General features: G+C 41.1%; 2 protein-coding genes across 6 annotated transcripts in view; one reads left to right on the forward strand and one right to left on the reverse strand.

Moving 5' to 3' along the window:
* TPMT (thiopurine S-methyltransferase) lies at positions 1-10,236 on the reverse strand. Of its 5 annotated transcripts, XR_005700248.2 has the most exons (10): positions 9,949-10,070; positions 9,528-9,688; positions 8,648-8,740; positions 7,438-7,570; positions 6,913-6,965; positions 2,932-3,006; positions 2,747-2,837; positions 2,129-2,214; positions 1,144-1,188; positions 243-377 (listed from the first exon to the last, which is right to left on the reverse strand). XR_005700248.2 is itself a non-coding variant. In XM_040060295.2 (9 exons), exons 2-9 carry the CDS (start codon positions 9,665-9,667, stop codon positions 262-264), a joined length of 741 nt encoding a protein of 246 aa, XP_039916229.1. In that variant the 5' UTR covers positions 9,668-9,688; positions 10,215-10,236; the 3' UTR covers positions 1-261. The 5 variants fall into 5 exon arrangements, 4 of the variants coding, with proteins under 4 accessions (XP_039916229.1, XP_039916213.1, XP_039916203.1 ...); XM_040060295.2 differs by lacking the exons at positions 2,747-2,837; positions 9,949-10,070 and adding an exon at positions 10,215-10,236 and having other exon boundaries at positions 1-377; XM_040060279.2 differs by lacking the exons at positions 2,747-2,837; positions 9,949-10,070 and adding an exon at positions 10,142-10,202 and having other exon boundaries at positions 1-377.
* KDM1B (lysine demethylase 1B) overlaps positions 10,232-16,680 on the forward strand; it is a 27,824-nt gene continuing 21,375 nt past the window's right edge. Inside the window, exons 1-5 of the mRNA XM_040060259.1 lie at positions 10,232-10,307; positions 10,490-10,556; positions 13,039-13,141; positions 13,990-14,114; positions 15,944-16,033. Of these exons, the coding sequence (XP_039916193.1) occupies positions 13,052-13,141; positions 13,990-14,114; positions 15,944-16,033 (305 nt within the window). The 5' untranslated portion in view covers positions 10,232-10,307; positions 10,490-10,556; positions 13,039-13,051. The remainder of the gene's footprint in view (positions 10,308-10,489; positions 10,557-13,038; positions 13,142-13,989; positions 14,115-15,943; positions 16,034-16,680) is intronic.

Below are 16,680 nucleotides of genomic sequence, written 5' to 3' on the forward strand. Positions count from 1 at the left end.
TGAAAAGGAACAGGAACATTTATTTCTCAGTTCTCATGATTTGAATTGATACAGAAGAAAAAGCTATACTTTGGTAATGGTTGGTTGTGCATGGAGTTTAAGAAAAAGCTGTTCACACCTCAAGGCAGTAAAGGCAGCTGTGTAGGAGAGCTGATCTGGTAAGCAAAGTGGACAAACCCTCTGCTTTAAGACTGCCCCATTTTAAAATGTGAGGTATATGTAAAAGCAAGGTAGGAGGCAAGTTATTTTAATAAATTTTAATCAAGCTACAAACTTGAGTAGATATAGCACCTCCAGAAAATAATCTAGTCCCCATTGTCTGTGCCTCTCCGAGAAGTCATCAACTTTTTCAAGACACTTAATTTCACAGCAGTTGCCTGAAAAGGAGGTAAGAATAACAAATTAGTGAGTGAATAGTCATTGAAAAATGCAAACTGTCCAGGAAAAAAAAAAATCCACAGATTTCCCCACAGTACCTAACACAATGACATAAATGCACTGGAGGAAACTTAATTGCTCTCTTTTACACTGGGATGCAACTGCCTATGCCAATGAGTCACTGCACACAAACACTGCCAGAGTCTCAGACTGTTGTAAATTTAAAAGTGAGATATTACAGCACAGCAGGAGGAACTCCTAAAATTAAACTCCTGACATAGCTCCAAATTTAATTCTTTTGATGGATTTGAGTTGTACATTTTTAGCATTTTCTTTGAGTGCCATGTTACTTTTCTTCTTTGTCACAAAAGTACAGAAGAAACTGTAGCACTGGTAGGACTTGTATTAAAACCAGAGCAACTGGTTGATGAGGTGCAGGCAAAGACAAAATGGTCAAACAGGACTGCAGCTACAGGATTACCGAGTGCAGTATGAATCCCGGGAGAATAAAAAGGTACCAAAGGAAGACAAGAAACTCTTTGTCTCTTGGGTTTTTTTCATATCTTTTGAAGAGCTGAAATTTTCCATGACAGCAAGATCCCTGTGGCTAAATGATATTTATTTTTCCCAGTATTTTTCCATGACTCCAGCATTTTGATAAGAAGCAAATGACTGTATAGCTCATCACAGGGAAAGGCAGAGGCATATAAACATCTTTATGTGTTTTGGAAATACAATTTAAGGGTTAGGTGAAATCTTACTCACCAAACAAACTTTTAATTTCAGATTCAGGAACATAAAATGGTGGGCCTGAAAGAAAAGGGGTGAAGCTAATCAAAGAGGAGACATGGGAAGACAAAATTTACACTGCAGTAGGAGAGTCAACCCCTTGACTCACAGCACCATCAGCAGGAACCAGAAAACATGTCCAGGATCTTGTGGCACCTTGAAGCAGGTCAGACAGCTTCAGGTGTTGCTGCTGCTTCATCTCCAGCTGCAGCAGGGAATCATGCATGTGATGTGGATATGACTACTCGTAGTGTGCCGTGTTAATCCAGTCTACAATCTCTTAATACTACAGTAGCATGATTAAGGTTAAGAGCTGAACAATGTCAGAGAAAGCAATGTATTAAACCGTTGTTGCCTGTGATAGCAAGACCTGTTTTGGGGTGGGGGGAGATAATTATGCTGAAGGGCCCAAAAGCAGAAAAAGATCTCTTCTGAGTCAATATTAACAAAAAGATCTCCCACTTCAGTACATAATATAAAAATGATAAAAGGAAAAAATACCTCATGATTTTACAGATTTTCACCTCTCCAAGTACATTCAGTGTGGTAGTGGCTGAGAGAGAAGCACAAGATGCAAAACACATTGGGTTGCAAATACTGGATAAACAGCATTAAGCTGATGTTCTTGGGAGTGTTTCAAACTCCCGAGGCCAGACAGGATGTTACTAAGTGCTCTGACTTCCAGCTTCATTGTAGCAGCCACACTTAGAGTTTCATTCCATTGTTAATATACCACGGCTGTCCTCAACTTACCTTCCGCATGTCTGAATACTGTAGAAAACATAATTTTAGTCCCAAGCTTGGTAAATATCTAAACTTTTTAACACACAGTTATACTGTTGTCACCACTTAACAAAGCTATGCAGATAAAAATCTTGAAGAAGGTACTAATGCATCTACTATATCTTTATACAATTTGTATTAGAGCAAAACCACAGCATGAACAGGACAGAGTTCTCACCTTTGTGTTTGCTTGGATCATATGAAACGGTAACAAGGAGATAAGAAGAATTTTTCTCCACTAGGTTGATCATCAAACTGGCATAGCTAAAAGGAAAAAAAATACTTTATTATATTTGTAAAGAATTCAAGCATTAGCATTCAAAATATTCAACAAAATGCATTTTTATGCAGACAATTTGAACTGAACTGCACAGAAACTAAGCAAAACTTAGTTTAAATTTCAGGAGCATAAAATTCACGCTACACATGAAAAACATAAAATAAAGGTTATCTATTCCTCATAAACAAGCATTTATCATTTTTTGCACATTCAACGCAAGATTAACAGACAAACGAAGTATTCATCTGTCTAGAATACAGTACACAGTACAGTACTGATCTTTTAAAATTATAGTGAATTGAAGATTCTGTATCTAACAAAAAAAAAAATTCTGGGAGCAGCTTCAAACTAAATTTGGGGTGGTATAGTCAAGAACAAAAATTTGTAATCAAGGGGAGTGAGGGGAAAAAGAACAAAGACAGAAGAATTAGATGTGGTGAAAAGGAAACAGTAGAGTTCAGATGAGACTTGCAGCTCTGTTTCAGCTGGGTTGGAGCAAACCACATATTTTCCCACCAAGAGGCAGGGTGGCGTCCTTAAGGAAGAGGACAGCACTCTGAGACTGCAGCAGATGCTTGTGGCAGAGAAGAACTTGTGTAGGTTGGTCCTTTAAATGAAAAAGGAGTCATTAACAAGTCACAGGACCAAAAACTTGCCACTGATACATCAGAGAAAAGACAGTAACAATGCAATTTACTAACCGTTGTCTGTCACATGGGTTCACGGCTACAAGAGCTCCTCTGTCCCAAACCCCGTCAAACTTGCCAACTATTGAGCTATAAGGAGATAAGAAAAAGGCTTAAAAATAGTAAAGAGGGACCTTCATCTTCTTTCAGACACTTTTGTGAGGTCACAAGAATTCTGTAGGTAGTGATGAAGATTCCCCACAACCTTTTTGTTATGGTGCAGCACTTTCATAATCCAAACCAACAGGAACTGGAACTCAAGAAACCCTCCTGGTTCTTCATCCTACTGCAACAGCAAAGGGGTGTGGGAACTGGTCAGTGCTCCTCATCATTAGGGGCTGCTGAGACATGGCAAGGAGGAAGGAATGTAGTTTTAACACATTTGGGCTACAAGTCTGGATGTTCAGCAACCACATCCTGCTGTCTAACATGCACTCAGCACATCAACAGGTCTTGACCGCCTTCTAAAACCCATGCACGATTTCATATGCAGGCTAAGGAAGGTGCCTTGCTGCTTTACTACCATTGACTCAGCACATCCAGTAACTTTAGGTGCCTGAATTCCCAGCTACATGCCTAGGATGGTTAGCTTCAGCTTGCAATTTGTTTAATGTTAGAAAAGCTAAGTTACACTGCTGCTTGCCTCAGTGCAACTCTGCTGCAGACACTAGTTTTGCTCCTGGCTATGCTGGCAGATGGCTTCAGTGCCCACCCAAAGCCTGAAAGTGAGCAAGACTATCAAGAAATGCCTTTTTTAATGAGCGGTAAGAGCAGCCAGATTGACACAAAAGACAAGAATGGGGATAAGAAAGAGCCTTGGTTTTGGTAGTTATTAAAATAGGAGGTTATACAGTAAGGTAGTAATAAAGTAAATTGCATAATTTTAAGGAAAGTTTGAGTAAGTTTACTTAGAAAAATAGGGCATGGAATTGTGCAATACCATTCTGCCTACTGGGCAGAATTCAGAGTCCAATTGCATCACCTCTGTCTTCATTTCTGTACAAGTTTTTGCTAGGGCAGAGTTACCTTTTTTCACAGTAGCTTGCATGGGGCTGCGTTGGATTTGGGCTTGCAATCACGTTGATAATAGACTGACGATTTAGTTACTGCAGAGCAGCACTTACACAGCACCAAGACCTTTTCTGCTCCTCACACCCTGACACCAGTGAGTAGGCCAAAGAGCACAAGAATGAACAAGACATTGGGTGGGGACACAGCAGGCACAGCTGACCCCAACGAAGGGATATTCCAGACCATCTGACTCCATTCTCAGCAGTAAAACTGGATGGGAGGTTGGTGGATGGGGACACTGCTTGGCAGTTGGCTAGGCATCAGCTGTTTGGTTGGTGGTGGGAAACTGCTTTCATTTGCACCACTTGTCTTTCTCGGGTTTTATTTTCCTCTCTCTTTGGTTGTTTTTGTTTGTTTGTTTCTTTGTTTTTTCCTTACAACTTGAAATTCTTTTAAATTATTAAACTGTTTTCATCTCCACACACATTTCTCACTTTTTACCGTTTTGATTGTCCCCCATCATCTCGTGATATGGGAGTGGGCAAGCAGCTGTGTGGTGCTTAGTTCTACCACCTTAGCTAGAGTTTAACCATGAGAACTTCTCTCTGCCCACTGCTATTTTAATTGCAACAGCATTGCTTAAGTCTCTGGCATCTAACCTACAAGCTGATCTTGTATTTCCCACTCTACTGTGATGAGACACGATAACACTTCCAAGTGCTGACTTCTTTTAAATTTTGCCAAGTCTAAGCATCTAATTTGAATAACCAACCTCGTAACTGAAAGGAGATTTTAAAAGAGACAGTTAAACAAGCAATGGACATGCAGGGCACAAAGGAACATTTAGTGGGGCAGGTGACAAACTTGATCTTCTGAGGCTTGGAGGCAGTTCTCTTCTCTGCGTAGCTGAGTCTGCTGGGTGACCTCAGGCAAGCCACTGAGGTTTTCTGCACTTGGTTTCTCTTTCCAACTTCAATCTGGTCTAACTGGAATGGCAGCAGTGGCTCCATACATTCATTTCATGTACTTTATTCCCCAGTGATTTCATCGAGGCCTACAGACATCCCAGGCTGCAGGCAGGCTCATGCTGTGGCCTTGTCCCAGTCCTGGTCTCCTGGATGCCCAGATCTCACGACCTGCTGAGTGTCTGGGTGCTCCTTGCCCCTCTGCACAACCAATTTCCTTCACAACACAATGAAGCCATGAGGAAAAGGTCAAACGAGGCATACAGCTGTCTTTCATCCTGATGTGGAGCCAGGATGAAGCTAAGGCATGAGGAAGCACTTCCCTTGGGTGTACCTTTCACTGTATCACACTACTATGTGTTTATATGGCATTCAACATGGTTTAGGTACTACTACGTCTAACAAAATTTAACATGTAAATCAGAAATCCACATATCTGCAGAAAACCCATTGGATTTAAGAGTAAACTTGTGAATTTCTATCTCTGCATATGTTTAGTAATTTCAGTAAATGCAATTTTTGATTTTCTTTTGAAGCTTTACAGCCATAATTGTATTAGGAGGTACAGTGATTGTGTAATATAACTGTTTTACATATGTCCCAGAATTCCCAGAAAAAGCAGTAATTCCTGTTACTCTTTAACTAGTAAGAGTCTTTGAAATATTTCATTCTGACAAAGGTCAGGAGCACATTTGAGTTTTCTTCTAATGAATGCTAAGCTAATGGAGAAGAAAGAGACCTGTTAGCAGGCTAGCCTCAGCAAGAGAGAAATAAGTTTAATTTTCATAATTACTGGGTAATTAATCAAATTATCTGTACACAGAAACTAGATGTGTGTGTGCATTTTTCTAGTCACAGGTATTTGCTGACTGATGTTGGGAATACAGTTCATTCTGCATCCAGAACATCTGCCAATTTGTTTTGTGACAACAAACTATATACTGGATCCAGTGATATGCACTGAAATTGTCACTAATTACCTAATTTTGTTTATTTCAAAGTATTATTCCACCATGTTGTGATAGAAAGTTTCACCACACTACTTGCTACAAAACTTATGACTGAACTTTTCAAAAATTTCTGAGAATTGGGCAGCTTGTCAACTTGGCAAGGAAGATTTAAAGGGATCTACAGTGTAGCAGGTCGCTACACTGGAGGGACAAGGCAAGTAGGAAACCAGGCAATATCCACAAAGTCGCATCACACACACCCCATCTGTTCCACAGGTTACAAGACTAGTTACATATATACACAGTATTCAAACCAACTGGAGTCACCCGCAGCAGCAGAGGTCTCAGTCATGGACTGTGTCTGAAAGACTCTGGACTCTAGTAACAAATAGTCTTTTTTCCAGTGTTTTGGCAGATTGGGGGGAAAAAAAAAAATCAATAGTAAACACAGTGTTCTGGTGTTCTGAACTACCTATTGTGCCTGTATGTACTAGTTCTGGAAAGTCCATCAAAGTAAATGTTAAGACTTTACCTCCTTCTTACTGAAGAGCCATGGAACAAATTCTTGTGCCTGACAGTTGTTTGTATGAAGAGCAAACAAACACAAAAAACTTCACCAAAACCTTATAATCTAGGGAAAAATCACATCTGAATAAGAACTGCAAGAGGAGGGAACTACTGTGCTGACACTTCTGGATATGTTCTCTTTACATTTACCAAGTTACTCTGGGTAAGGGATTGGGCTAAAGTTTTGCTTCACAGAATTCATCAGTAACGTTAAAGATAATTTGGTTTTACTGTAAAAGCATAAATGTTTTTTGATAACTTTCACAGAATGGCTTGGAAGAAGAAGCACATTTAAAGATAATTAGTTGTCATCCTTAACGATTAGCAATGGAATTAGACTTTTGTTGGAGATTGGCCATTCAAATTTCTCATACAAATTAATACGAGTTTGCTCGAGAGGACCTGACAAATCTTTGCCTGATTAAAAAAAAAACCAGTAGTATTGGACAGTATTAATACATGTTTGATTATGGAGAATTGTAAAACACAATGAGTATTCCTACCTGGACAAATCATAAATACTGCAACAGTAGAGGGAAATGTTGCCAGAGGTACTCTACAATAAAAGCGAAAGAAACAATCCTTATCAGCTATCTTTAAATATGCACTCTTAAGTATATATTTATACTTCACATCTTAAAATATAACCATACACTATTAAAAATGAAATTTAAAAAGTACATTTACGTGTAATGAGGAAAAATTGAGAAATATTTTTAGTTTTAGTTTACTGAGGTAACTCTTCTGATCCCCTCCCGAGAGGTTCTTAACAAGGCGTGCAACTGTCCAGTTTTAAAATACATTCCTTCTACATTCAGGTGCTTCACTGTCATAAGAAGGCCTAAGTAGTAAGTTTAGAAGAATAACAATTTCTCAGCCTAAAAATACAGCTCCTTTTAGACCTCTTCAGGAGAGGTGAATGATTAGCAGTAAAACAGATGCATAAAAGCAGAATGACTTGTTTGCTCAGTTATGCCAGCATTGCATGATTAACCACATCAGATCATTCGACAACATAGGAGACATACCTGGAACATTTTTGCTCCTGAAATCTCAGAGACTGGCTCCTCACAATAAGGCAGGCTGTGTTCTGAAAAAAAATCCTTCACCGCTTGCTCGCTGACTTCCACACCAACAACGCTGTGCCCCATGTCCGCCAGCCTGCACACGAAAGAGAGGGCTCAGGTTTACACGAGGCCCACAGCCTGGGCAAAATGTGTATCTTCCATGCATCATTAATTCATTAAGGAAAGCCTAGGGATGCCCTGATATGGCTAATCCTAACTTTCTGAAGCGTTTACATTATATTGAACACCTCCCTTCCATGATCTGAGCTTAAATTAGCACTACTCAGCATACAGTTGAAGAGGACTTACATGCTTTATTTAGATTTAATAAACTATTCATTTATTCCTACTAACCTGATGAAAACAGAGGTAATCACACTGAGAAACTGTGCATTTCAGAAAGGTGCTGTGCTCTAAACTGAGCTGCCTGAGGCACACTGTCCACACAGCTGCCTCTGTGGGTTGGCAGGAACAGGCAGCAAAGGAGGTGCTGTAACCTCCATGCTGCTGCAGCTCAGCAAAACACCAACGTGTGTCAGAGCCCACAGTCAGCCTAGGAAGCAGTTACTGTGATAAAACCTGATACCTGGATTACTCGAAGATGCAGGTTTTGGTTTGTGCTCCCTCCCTCTAAGAAAAAATACTGGCTTATATTAGGCCCTAATTTTAAATACAACACTCCCTCACTACCCCCTCCCCACAGGAAAAAAAAAAAAAAAAAAAAAAAAAAAAAAAGGTAAAAAGTAAAATAAGAAGTATAAAGTAAAATAATAACTATAAAAAAAGAGGAAGTTACATTTAGCCCAAATCACTTAAATTGCCAGAGTGGCATGCCACATAGTCTCTTGAAAATGTTGTCTGACACAACTGACCTTATTGCTGGCAATTTAAGCTGGCATTGCTATGAAAAGAAGCAGTGGTAAGAGCATGGCTTCAGTCTAAATTCCATCTAAAGTCCATCTAAATTCAGCATTCCCCAAGCTGAACTTGGGACAATCAGGAAGAATTTCAGGCCAGACTTGATCCATTCAATTTATGCTATTATACAAAACACCAGCTTCCTCCTCCATTCAGCTTCCAGTAAGGCTGGGAATTTCCCCTCTCCCTCCCTCCCTCCTTCCCTCCCTCCCTACATCAAGTATGCTTTTTTCTCTTATTATCTGTGTTTTACCATTTCATCTCTACTGCTTTACCACAAAGTGGGAAAAATATCCTCAGTCCACTCCTGCCATTTAAAAGAACATCCAGATACTTTTGGAGGAGCCTGCAAAAGAACAGACATGTTTTACTTAACTCTGCAAGTATTTGTGCTGGCACATGAAAAGTCAAGTGCTACACACTATGCCAGGTAGCACAAAAACTCCACGATGACACATATATTATTAGCTCAATCTGCTTCATGCCATTAGAAATAAAAACATAAAATAAAAGCATTCATATTCCATTTACATAGCTAGAAAGTCAATTTCATGTCATTGAGAAATTAACACATTTCTGTCTGTTATTTTCTGTTTGTCTTTCCGAGTAAACAATCCAACCAACCCACCTCTAAGAGGGTCATAATAGAGACTTTAAACAGAATGACTATAAAACTACTGCATCAAGCAAATCACTTCTACAGGTCTTGAAGGACTATATAATCAGGTTTACTCTCTTAGGTTCTTATGCTGCATGGTAGTGCTCTGATGCCCTCTGCACATTGTTTCAAGTCCCAGTTTCACAACATGAACGATAGTGCAAAGCTTCTCCATCAGAAAATTTAAGATTTTCTAGCCAAACTATCTAAGTTCTGAGGTTTAAAACCTGATTCAAGACTAAAACCTCTAAGTTAATTTCAATCCTTTCTTTTCTCTGTCCTTAGACAAATGTAGGTCACAAAAAAAAAAAAAAAAAAAAAAAAAAAAAAAAAAAATTTTTCAAGCTGTGCCCATGTAATATTATTTGCTTTTTGCAAATGCTCCATTTTCAATTAAAAGTTTCTCAGATGAGCCAAGCCACTCGTCTTATGGCACTACTAAAAACAGCTTAGGCAGAAGAGTGAAGTCACGTACGGATGCCCTTGTTCCTTGTGAAACCCGATGTTACCCATTTCCCATTTTTGTAGCCATTCCTCCTCTGTCACCACTCTCTCTTTCTGAGACTCAACATCAGAGCTTTCCAGGAGCCCGGATGCATCCTCTGAGTGGTCCATGTCTCCAGGGAGTGCTCGTAGCTGTGAAAAAAGAGAGAAGAATTACCCCCATACAATTCATAGTCTGGAACTGGCTCTTACTTGCTCGAACCGGACAAAAATTTAGTAGACCTCAAGAGGTCACAATTCGGTGACAGTCGCGATGTAGCTGTACCGAACGCGACAGAGCAATCAGCACGCTCCTGCTCCGAGAGCTTCGGCCAGACCCCGCTTCCCGGGGCGGCTGAACGCGCCTGTCCAGCCCTGCGGGACCGCCGGTGGCAGCCCCTTTTCGCACCCACCGGGAAGCCCCACGACCCCGGTAACGAGGGAGGGAGATGCCGACATCTCTCTCCCATGAAACCCGCGGGCAGGAGGAGGGGGCGAGCGGCTGCTCGGGGCCGGGGGACCCGCGGGGTGACCCGCGGCCGCTCGGCGCCGCCCCCCTCGTGGCCCCCTCGGCGCCCCCCGCCCGGGCAGCGGCAGCCGCGGTACCTGCGCGGCCGCGGGTCCTGCGAGGCCGGCGGGGCCGGGGCGGTGCCTCCCCGCCCTCCCCCTCGCTACGCACCGCGGAGAGCGGAAGCAGCGGCAGGAGGAGGCGGGCTGAGGGTGCACGGCACCGGGGAGGAGGAGGATGGCGGTGGGGATGGCGGCGGCGGCGGTGAGTGACTCCCTCTCTCAGCTGCGGCTCTCACCGCGGGGCCGCTCGTTCTTCCCCGGGGTGGCGGGGCAGGTGCCAGCGCTGCCCCCTTCCTCACCTCCCCGCTTCACTCTTCCTTCCCCCTTCTCTTTCTCACTCCCTCCCTTCCTTCCCCCATCTCCACCCTTTTTTCCCCGCTGCAGCTCTAGCAGGAGGCGGCGCGGACACGCGTGAATGTGGTCTCCGGCCCCCGAGTGACCCGGCCCCGAGGTGAGTGCCCGGCGCCGACCGCAGCGCCTGCCCGGCAATGCCGCCGCCCGGCTCCGGGGCAGCCCGGCCGCGGGGCTCTCCTGGCCCGGGGTGCCCCTCGGGACTCCCGCCCGCCGCCAGCTGTCACAGCCGCGGCGGCGGGGCTGGGCGCCGCCGCGTTACTCGGGCTGAGTTTCGGAGGTGTGTGCGCTCCCCGCGTTAATCAGGCGGCTCTCGCTTCCTCTCCGTCTCTGACAGCGTGTGTCCATGTGGTTTCTTTTCTTCATTTTTTTTCTCTTCCCCAAAGACAAACTTGCTGCCAACTGTGCAGGTAAACCCCACACAGCTTTCCGATATAGGCCGCGCATTACAGACGGATGAAGTGTTATCGAATGTGACAGCGCATTATGCATCTCTCTCCTTTTAAACGGCTTATTTTCTCAGCCAGTAAGATGTCTATGGGATAGGATGCAAAGTCATGTAAAGCTTAGTACAGTAAGCCATGTTTGTTTGTTCTATGCAAATTTGTGGGGTTTTGGGAGGGTGTTTTTTGGTTTGTCAGGGGAATTGGGGACAATGTATCATATACGTGTTCTTTTTCTCCCTTTCTCCCCACCTCCTTCCCTCAAGAGCAAAAATATGTCTGCGGTTCTGTACAACTGAAGGCTGCCTTTCAAAGTGGGCAGTCTCTCTGAATCTGAAATATTTTTACCAAACTTTCTAGTGATTGGTAGCTGACACTTTTTCTACTCCCCACGTACACAATCCAAAATTTGCATGTTCTTTAACCTTCTTGGATAAAAGGGCCCCACAGCAGCAGCAGACTGTGATCGCCTGATGGTCACCAAAATGAGTCACCTGGTGCCTTGCTCTGCACTCCTTGCTCAGTTGGAAGCCTTTGCCTGTAAGGACCGTGGCGTGTCAGAAGGATTATTTACCGTCAGAAGCTTAGGTGACACAGAGAGATACTGTTGTGCCACTGATACAGAAAGAAAGCTGTAGGGGAAAAAAAAAAACCCACCGTTTTCTGGGGCGTTTACAGCAGTTTAGGGAAATCTCATGTAAATGAAACTGGTTGGTTTTCTTTTCTCTACTCTCCAACCTCATCCACCCCCTTACACTGAAGTTAGAGTGAAGTGATGCTATTTTTTTTTCCTTTTTTTTTTAGGTAATACAGATTGACTTAATATTTTTTTCCTACCTCTGGCTAGTTGTAATTGGAGGGGATACGTGCAAAAAACAAAGTTGAATTTTGTATTGGGTTGTTTGAACTCATTTTTCACTTACGTGGATAAGTGATTTCTCATGTGATTTCTCTTCCTCTCACAAATAATTTCTTCCATCTTGAGAGGAGAATGAAGCACCAGTTTACTTGACTTGAATCAGCTTAATATAAAATTTTGTAAAAATTCCCACTCCTCTCCTGTTACCTTGACTTAATGGAATTTCTGAAGGAAGATACTGCAGCCTTGTCCATCACTTACAGCTTGAATAAGGAAGTTGCATCCCGAAACAGGGAGAATTGAGAAGTGTCATGTATATATGTTTAAAAAACCCTCCCAAAAAATTTATTACAAACTGCTCCCTGTTACAATAAGGTAACATTCATCTTGCAGTGCTGTGGTATAAGGGGTTTATTTCTACTTCTTTTCTGGATGTTGTAGAGCACTCTTTAGATTTACTTCTCGCTCTAGGCTGTCTTTGTACTTTACTCCCTGTGAAAAGAATGCCTTTGATAATACCATTTTAAATATGCTTTCATATTTCTGCATCATACTTTCTCACACCCTGTGGTTTCCAGTTTACATGCTTAACTGTGGTCTGTTCTGTGCTCCTACTAATGCAGTCAAAGACAGCTATAGAGCGCTCTCATGCCGTAAATATATAAATATATATTTTTGTCCTATAGAATACTTAACAACAAACTCTGTAACATTCTAATCACTTACAGCTGCAATATAATGGCACTCTAGAATTCAAATTCTGGTGACTTTTCATAGGTGGCTGTGCAAGTCTTGGAACTGGTTGTTCATTTGTTATTGAACGTTTCCTCAGTACACTGTTTGGAAAAGTGCTTTACAGTGCAAATCTCTTGCTGCCAATAAATCAGTAGTTAGCAGGATGAGTGTTACTCTGAGTGGTATTTGAATGCTTGCATCAGCATGGAGCTGATGTCTGTTCACTTTGCCAACCCAAATTCCAGTACAGGTCTTCACATAATGCAAATCAGATTATTGAAATCCAGGATATGCTGATCTGGAACAGCCTGTCAAGATGTACTCAGGGATCATTAAGATTACTTAACTACGAATTTAGTTTAAAATAGTAGTATTGTTCCTTTCCCGTAATGCCTCATGCCTCATTCCCGTTTTCCTCTCGAATTAACAGTCAAGCTGAGCAGATTCTTACCTAGGTAACTGTGTGAAAAGTAGTATTGTGAGCGGCTGTGATTTGCTCTGCAAAGTCAACCAATTTAAATTAAGTATTGCCTACCTTTTTTCAGATCTAACAATACAATGTCAACGGGAAGGCTACGAACGAAGAAAAAGGCATGTTCTTCAGATCAGTCTCCAGACAACCTTCCTGTGAGGAGTTCTGGAAGACAGGTATTTGCAATAATTTAAAAACACATGGGTTTGTACTTTGCTATTTTTTATTTTCTGTTGACAATTGTAAAGAAAGTGGTCTTCCTTGTGGGTAAGTTAAGTCTTAGGGTACTTATCCACAGGGAAGAACGAGTTAATTCTGTGAATAAGCAGGTCAGGTGTCTCTTTTGCAAACAGTATTCAGAAAAGATAAATATGCTATATAATCTGTAAGTACTTAATGTGTTAAAAATACAATCTCAGATTTCTCTACAGTCAGGCAAATCTGTCTGCCCATCCAGACAGAGGCCTAAAACAACATAATACACAATGCCTTTGAAGCCCAGAAGAGGCATTTGGTATACAGTTTTGTATCGAAAAAAATGCCCTAGGCCTACCCTAATATTTTATTTGATGCACAAATAGGATTGCCACTTGTAATTAATATCAATAAGTATTATAAAAGAGGAGATTTTCTGAAGAGGAAATAAAACGAATGCATGAGGCTTGACTCATTAACACATGATGGAGCTTAAAATACTATTTAAACTGTAAGCTTTGCTTCTAATTTCTTCAGTGCTATCAGTTAGACCAAGATAAGACATTTTTAGATATAAATGATATTTCCAGACTTACTGTGGGCTTGGGGGTATTTTGGTGGGCTTTTGTTTATTCTTTTTTAGTAGAAAAACCTGACCTAATTTGACAGCTGTTTTACGCTGCAGCTATTTCGCAATGGCTACAAAGATTTTCATTAGGATCATTTTAACTATGGTATGCCACTCACAAGCTGCAAAACTATCTGAATGCCGCTTTGTGGAAGATGCATTTGTGTCATCCATGGTCAGATTCCATCTATTCTTTATTAGGTGAAGAAGAAAGCAGCTGAAGCAGCAGATGATGACGATGAAGCATCAGAGAAGAAATATAGAAAGTGTGAAAAAGCTGGATGCACTGCAACATGTCCCGTTTGCTTTGCCAGTGCAGCAGAAAGGTTTGTAACTTTTTATTTGCATTTTTTCACGGACTTTCTAATTTTGCAGCTGAAGTTTAGGATTCGAACTATATTCTCAAAACATCCTTCATATCTAAATGTAGAGGGAGAATTGAAAGATACTGCTAATAGGAATCTTAAAATGCCAGGAAAATATCACAAGTTATTCCTGTTGCGGGTAACTTTCTCCTGTGCAAGTCGCTAATTCAGATACAGAGTATCTTTGAGATATGCTTATTTATGTTCTTAATGTTGTCCTCTGGAACATGCCTTGCTTCTGTGAAAGTGAGAGCATATTAGTGTAAACTGAGAAAGCTCAACTTGCTTTCAAGATGGAAAATGAAACTGTGATTTACTGTAGAAAGCCTTTACTACTCTTTCACCGGAATGCTTTGTAGTCTGAGGTGAGATTCCAGCCTTGAAATTTTAGGTCTTAGGAGAGACAGTCATACTTATCTGAACTCTTTGCTCTTGTACACCTTCTCAGCAATTTCTCGAGTGCTTTTGCATTCTGACCCTGGTGGTTTTGAATGTGTGATACTGACAAGGTATACCTATAATAGGCAACAAGTTAGACCTCATTATGTAGCAGACACACCGCAGTTATGTAGCGCTCCTCCCTCCCTGATAATTGAGACAAACTTTCCTTCTTATAGCATGGAAAAATAAATAAAACTAATTACATGCTTCATTTAGTTTTATCCATGGATTGTTCTTTGGTGGCAGGAAGTCAATGTATTCTGGATGTTGTCGTAGGGAAGCCAAGTGTTTTGGCAGTTGCCTGAGAGACTTGTCTGGGAAGTGAGCACCTGTGAGATCAGCACTGGTGATATTACAATTTCTATTTAGGAAGCAATGCATTCTGCTTACTCATCTTCTTGAATTGATATTTTAATATTTTGATTTACACCTTTCCCACCCCCCCAAGAAAGTACTTTCAACTTTATCTATTTGAGATGAGCTCATTTCATGGCTATTTGAGTTAGTAGCTTAGGTCACTGCATTTTACCGTGTGCATTTATTTTGAATAATTTCATTGAGTTTAGTGAGAGTATTCTAAGTGAAGAATGATTGTTTTGTCTGATGAATGTAATCTTTGTAATGGATATTTCTTTTTGAGAGTAGTAAAGAGCAAATACCCAGAATGCGTAACTGCTTCCTTAGGGTTTTGCCTTACTGGGTTAAAATCACAAGTTGTTCATGAGAAAAAAAATAGGCGACATCTGTTTTGTGTTCAGATTTGCCTTTATAGTTTTGTCAGTTGTTCTGGGGACAGAACATTGTAATGACTTATGAATCAATTGATCACACGTACAAGAAAAATGCTAATTTAAATGATCCCTCCCAACTCTGTACTAATATTGGAACAAAATGCAACAAAGGAAAGGAACTCTAAGTTCTTGTGGAGAGGAGCTTTGTCATCTTACACGTTTCCAAAACGCTTTGTGTGTCACAGCACATAGTCACTGTTTCATGTTCAGGAAATGCCTGCTTAAAGGATACTAAAGACAGGCTCAGTTGACCATTGTTAGAGGGAGGCTGCTGGAAGCTAGACCAACTATAAAACTGCACATTGTGTACACTTTGCCTCCCTTGCATCTGGTGCTGCTTAGTTTGGAAACTGGAAATGTTTGAGACAATTGAAATGACCTTATTGTTATTTGTATTCTTATTTGCCCTGTGTAAGTCAGCCTTCATGAAAGTAACATAAAGCCTTGACTTGTTCTGAATATTTTGTTCACATTCTAGAATGTGCTGCTATCAATAGAAAGATTTTTTTTTTTCCCTAAATGTACTGTAGAGCTATTTCTATGTCTTCTGCATTACAGATGTGCAAAAAATGGATATACATCTAGATGGTATCATCTGTCCTGTGGGGAGCACTTCTGCAATGAATGTTTTGACCACTATTATCGAAGGTAGATTTACCAATTAAGGTTGTGTCCTTTCAGAGCTGCTTAAAGTTTGGCAGCTATTACAACTGTTGAAACATCATGTACATAGAAGTAATACAAAAATTTGTCCTCTGTGCTTGCTTTGGTCAGAGTGAGACTTAGACATTGATAATAAAAACACAGGTGTTGTATGGACTAATCAACTTAAACAGGGCAGCGTGAACAAAGCAGCCTGGTTTGTGTGTACAGTTTTTCTGAAGCTTTTGTCTTTTTTAAAAACAATGTCAGAGAATTTCAAATTATGAAAACAATTATGAGTAAATGTGTTTTCCTTTATAAGTTCTCTTTACACTGTGCATTTGGGAGACCTTGCCTCTCTAAAGCAGTACAATAAAAAGCACTTAGAAATCAGTTTAACTCTTGTGGTTCAGTGACCACGAAGACCCTTGTCAGGCTGACAGAGTGCTTTCAGCTCCAAGCTCCTTCCTATTTGGGTGGGAGTTACATCCAGCTCTACCAAGACTTTTGTGTGCTTTTGTGCTCAGCAGTACCCATCACTCAGTCCAGGCCTTAGATACCACAGGAATTGTGCTCATAAGCAACTGGACATAATGGTCAGGTTGCAATTTATTGCTGTCATAAGAACCACGATTCTCTCCTTTTAACAGCAG

This window comes from Hirundo rustica, chromosome 1 (assembly GCF_015227805.2).
Source record: "Hirundo rustica isolate bHirRus1 chromosome 1, bHirRus1.pri.v3, whole genome shotgun sequence".
NCBI lineage: Eukaryota > Metazoa > Chordata > Aves > Passeriformes > Hirundinidae > Hirundo > Hirundo rustica.

Coding starts and splice junctions, on each gene's coding strand:
- TPMT (XM_040060269.2), bottom strand. CDS start 10,005: ATGGGAGAGAGATGTCGGCATCTCCCTCCCTCGTTACCGGGGTCGTGG. Junction 3,007..6,912: donor AGTATTTATGATTTGTCCAG/GTAGGAATACTC, acceptor ATCTCCTTATAG/CTCAATAGTTGGCAAGTTTG. Junction 2,215..2,931: donor AACCCATGTGACAGACAACG/GTTAGTAAATTG, acceptor TTTTCCTTTTAG/CTATGCCAGTTTGATGATCA.